At 44.2% G+C, this 5295-nt stretch overlaps 1 protein-coding gene across 1 annotated transcript in view; it reads right to left on the reverse strand.

Annotated features, from left to right (window-relative positions):
- The window catches only part of TMEFF2 (transmembrane protein with EGF like and two follistatin like domains 2), a 214515-nt gene extending 213977 nt beyond the window's left edge, over nucleotides 1–538 (reverse strand). The window contains exon 1 of the mRNA XM_015596458.2: nucleotides 9–538. Within this exon, the coding sequence (XP_015451944.1) occupies nucleotides 9–113 (105 nt within the window). The 5' untranslated portion in view covers nucleotides 114–538. The remainder of the gene's footprint in view (nucleotides 1–8) is intronic.
- Nucleotides 539–5295: the final 4757 nt, after the last annotated feature.

Consider the following 5295-nt stretch of genomic DNA (forward strand, 5'->3'; position numbering starts at 1 on the left):
AGCTTCACCGGGCGGGCTACGATGAGTAGCATCACCGGCAGCAGCAGCAACCAGCAAAAGCCCTCGCAAAGTGTCCAGCTGCTGCACTGCCGCGGGGACTCCCACAGCATCATGACTAGTTCGCGCAACTCTGCAGCAGCAAACGGCTTCCGAAGAACACACTATCGCGGCGGCCGGGCAGTGGACTACTGAGCATCCCGCGGACGGCGGCAGCAGAAGCAGCGGCGGTGGCAGTGGCACCTGATGGCGAAGCAGCAGCCAAACCCGCGCATGATCTCAGGAGTTTCAGCAACATCCAGGGACCCGGTTTAGCCCCGGCAGCAAGAGGGTCGTCCACTGAGAAGCAACGTTGGAGACGTGGGAAGCTACTGCCATAAGGAGGGGGCTCTGGGATGACGGGGGAGCAGGAGACAGGAGTCCAGGGGCAGAGGAGAGAAGCCCAAGGAGGCAGGGTGGAGGGAAAGTCAAAACGCCCCGCAGCCTAGCAGCCGCCTCTCGCGCTCTGCCGCCCGCATCCCTCTGGCGTTTGGGAAGCAGCAGGTCTTTAGCCCGCCCGGGATCACGTGGGAAGAAGCAGTCCGGCGCTGATTGGCGGAACGGGATGCAGGTCCCGGGAGGGAGGGGTCGGCGAGGAGGTGCAAAGAGGAGGCGACAGCGGATGCCACAGATGGGCTAGCTCACCAGGCGCTGGCCCGAATGGGGCTAAGCGGGGAAGACTCAAGTGAGAAGCGCAGGCTTCTGGCTGGGCGACTCCCACACCTTTATATACCACCTGCCCTTTCACTCTCCGCCCCAGGACGCCCCCTACCGAGTGCTAGGTATGCTCTGGCGCCCACTGCTGTGCGTGACCCCGGGCTGCTAGCGCTGGCCGCGGCTGTGTGGCGTCTCTCAGAGCTGGAGCTGGTGAGGGCGGAGGTGGCGGAGAAGCTGTAGCAGCAGGGCAAAGAGGGGAAAGCGGGCACAGAGGAGAGGGCGTCCTGCGGGCGCCCGGCGCTCCAGCGTGCGGGAGCGCGCCGCCTGGCTGTAACCGGATACAGGCTGGAAATATTGCTGGGGAGAGCCCACGGACATCTCTAGAGAGTAGCAGGGAGCGGGAGAGGGTGAGAGGCAGTGGTGTGAGAACAGCTCTGACCTGCCTGGAAGCTGCAGCAGTTCCCACGAGAGCTTGCGACCCTGCGGCTACTCTTCTAGCTGGCTCAACCAACCTTCCAGGCGCTCTCTCTTCCTGTTCCCTCTCCCCTGCTCTTCCTAGCCCCCTGACCCAGCCCGAGGAGTAGAAGGTTTGAAGCCCTCTCCTCATGTCATCACACGCTCATCTCCAGCCGGGAGCCTATTTGTATGGCTGCCTGGGAAGTGAGGGCAAATGTTGTTTCGAAGGTTAGATTTGGTCATGACAAGTGGTCAGAGAGGAAGGGAAGGCTCCTCCGCATCTGCAACGGATGGGTCTACCGGGCGCATCCTTCGGAAAGCCGCGTCCGAGAAGAGCAGCTCAGTTCGGCAGCGCGGGTAGTGGCCCTGGGCGCTTTATGCGGGTCTCTGATCAATCGTCAGTGACCTGGACAATACAAGAAGGTCTAAGTTGGCAGGAGTCTCCCTCTGCGCCTTTCTTTCTTTCTCTCCAGCCGGCGCTGGGCAAATGGCATAGCGGGACCCGCCTTCCGCCTGCTGCATTCTCAACGCAGTTAGACACACTCTTAGGACTTATGGTATTTTAGTCGCTAGTAACGGGACCCAGAGCTTCCTGGGACAAGGATGGAGACGTGCATCTTCCTCTCTTGACTCAGGTCGTTATTGCAGTCAGTGTTTTGGACGAGTTTCTTTTTCTAGGCGATTGTTCAGTGTTTTCTTTTCCGTGTTATTGTTCAGTGATTCAGGATTTTTTTTCCTTCTCTCCTCGCAACCTCATTTCTCCCTCCTTCCCTCCCTCTTTTTCTTTCTCTTTCTTTTTCTTTCTTCCTTCCTTCCTTCCTTCCTTCCTTCCTTCCTTCCTTCCTTTCTTTCTTTCTTTCTTTCTTTCTTTCTTCTCTCTTTCTTCTTTCTTTCTTTCTCCCTTTTCCTATCTTATCACATTTAATCCCCATAATAGCCTATGAGTTGCCTACTGTTATTCTTTCTTCCTCTCTCTCTCTCTCTCTCTCTCTCTCTCTTTCTTTCTTTCTTCTTTTTTCTTTTCTAAGAGCCCTCATCTCTTCCTTTTTTTCCCCTATTTTTAAATCTCGCCTTTCTCCCCTCCTTCAGTGTCACCTGAATTTAGAAGAGCACTGTTTGATAGCGTCTCTCAAGCAATTAGCGTCCATCCCCAATCACTTAAAAGAGGCACTAACACGCTTTGAAAACAGGAACTATCTATCCTTTGCAGGCACCGCCAGAAAAACAAATTGTACCCGAGCTACCCTTTTAAGTATTTTAACCTCTAACCTCCTCCTACTTCCTTGCTTTTTAACTTCTCCTTTGAGAGATGTGATCGTGCAGCACCTTAGTGCCTCAAAGAAATTTCATTTTTTCTTGTGTGAAACCCATTTCTTTATCGTACATCTCCGCCTCCGCCCGGAGATCGCCCCCCCCCCCTCCGCCCACCTCCAAAGACTTCTGAATCTCAGTGTCTCTCCCTCCTGGCAATTAAGCAGCAGATCCCAGCATTCTAGTCGGTGGCATCTCGCTCCTCACCAACGAAGACTCCATTAAAACAGATCAATTTGACCAGACGTTGGAGGCATCAGAAAATCGGCTTCTAGACAGCGCAGCTAAATTCTTTACAGAAACGGAATGGCCATTAGATAGAGCTGCCAGCCAATGCTGGAGAGAGAGAAAAAAAAAAGAATCAGAGATGTCTTTTCACTGCTCCCTTTTAGCAGAGACGGCAACGTAAACATACGCTTAATATAGATCAAGATTTAACGACTCTCTGGTTCAGTTGAGAACATGTCTTTTTCCATGGCAAGGCTGGTGTGGTAACTAATAAGGCTTATGAGAATAAGTCATGCTTGAAACTAAAGGCAAAGTCCTTAAGAGTTTTACGCAGTAATTATGATAATGAAACAGGACATGCTAGAATTTCAACGCTTGGCTATATATGTAGAATTTTACAGAACCTCTTAGTAGAATAAAAGTGTTATTGAATTCTCTGCTAAGTAAATTTTTGGCATGCTTTCTAGTAATATGTACTCTTCCTAAGACATTTTGCCCAAAGTAACTTAAAACTCCAAAGGAGTTAATTACCGGTTGTGACTGGTTAACAAATGCAGTTGCTTCCACAGAGGTTCTTTAAATTATTAAACAGCTTGAAGCAAAGCCTTTCCAATAGGAATGCTATGATTTTGTTCAGCTTACTTTGTACTTAGTGTTACAGTGCCAACAAGAAACAAATTCTGAAACTGGCAAGCACCACCAAGTGGCAGAAGAGCATCATTCACTGAACAGACCATAGTATTATTGAACACGTAAATAAAATATATACATTATTTAGCCTCATCATTAGGACAAAGGAAGTAGACAGGCATTAAATTTTATAGCAATGAAGATTAGATTTGTGACCATATTAGTGCTTCAACTTTTCCCCTAATAGAGTCCAATCAGTTTACTTATCAGAATTGAATTTAAAACTAGGTCTACGAACTGTACCATGTATTGGGTGTTATATAATAACTGGTGATACAGTAAAATTATACCACGCTTTCGTGAAATTTCTTATTTTGAAAGAGTACACAATATTTGCTTTCACTATTTCTGAGTTAAAACATTTTACTTGCAGCATAGGCACTCTAGAATTGACTAAGAGGAAGTAAAATATTATCATATTTTAAGGTAGCAATGGCACAGAAATTTTTTCCAGAAAACTTTTTTTAGGTGTTTTTTTTTTTTTTTTTCCCCCACACAAAGAAAGGACATCATTAGGAAGTGGAACAGAATATGGTGACTTAGGTCTTGGGCTGCTTATCCTTAGAAAGAAAACTATAACTAAGAACACATCCATTCAGTCCATGAAGTCTCTTTGCCCTTTTTATGGAGCACCAGTAAGACCCAAACTCACTAATTTCAACCATGCGCAATGAGATTCAATGTTTCTATGCTTGGAATCTAATATGAATTACATGAGAGTTTTTTTTTTTTTTTAATAGATTCCAAGTCTCACTAGCAACGATTCTAATTCAGAAGTCTGGGATTGAACCACGGAATCTATATTAATTTAGTATCTTTGTAAACTAAGATACACCTATATGACAATTGAAAGGTAGGCTATCTGGATTCTCAGGACTTCCAGCAGAGAGGTTTCTAAGACAGGACAAAAGCTTATATTCAGTACGCAGATGAGGTATTGCCTGTCTACCATTAAGTATTGAATTTTTGTGTACATATGTTCAGCAATAGCTTCTAATATATCTGACTTACTAACTTTGTGACTGTACAAGTTTTCTGTGTTTGTAAAATGTGAGTAATAATATGTACCTCCTAGGGTTCTTCTGAAGATTAAGGGAGATATAATGTATGATTTAATTGTGATGACCTTGGAGTGAATACCTACATAAATAAATGAATGAGTATATAATATGTGTGTTCGTGTACAGTTATCTATACATATAAGCAAAAGTAATTAAGGATACCAAATTATATGTGTATGATATTGAAGTACACAATATGTTGATTATTGATAATCAAGTACCATATCATTTTCATATCTAATATTTTGTCCTTTATTTTCTAATCTATCATATAAATAGATGTTCCTACCTCAGACAGATAGATGAAAGATAGATGATAATGTTCCAACTAATTATTCCTTTAGTTTTCATTATAATTTATTAATATAAAATGCATATTATGTTATAGATAATTAATAAATATAACTGAGTGTCTAATTTGTAGATCAAATGCCATAGACAATATTTCAGAGAAGTCATCTTTATTTCCTGTTGATTATTTTAACTAATAGTAATAATAAGCAGTGATTTAAAGAAATAATTTTATAATGTAAGGTTTTTTTATGCCTTCTAGATTCCCGTGCCCTTAATTATTTTTGATAATTTATGTTTAGATTTATTAATTTCAGTATGGAGAAATAGTTTATTTCCTCATAGGGCAGTGGGCCCCAGTCATGACTACACATTATAATCAACTGGGGAATTAAAAAATACTAATGCAGAGTCCTTACTCTAAGATTTGGAATCTCCGGAGATCGAGGCAGAGGCATTGGTATATATTTTTTTACGTTTCCCTGGTGATTGTAATGCATAGCTATTTTTGATAGGCATTGCCATGGGGAAACTGAATGAGTGGGTCTTTCCTCATTATCCAAAT

Source organism: Pteropus alecto, unplaced genomic scaffold (genome assembly GCF_000325575.1).
Source record: "Pteropus alecto unplaced genomic scaffold, ASM32557v1 scaffold3, whole genome shotgun sequence".
NCBI classification, from domain to species: Eukaryota; Metazoa; Chordata; class Mammalia; order Chiroptera; family Pteropodidae; genus Pteropus; species Pteropus alecto.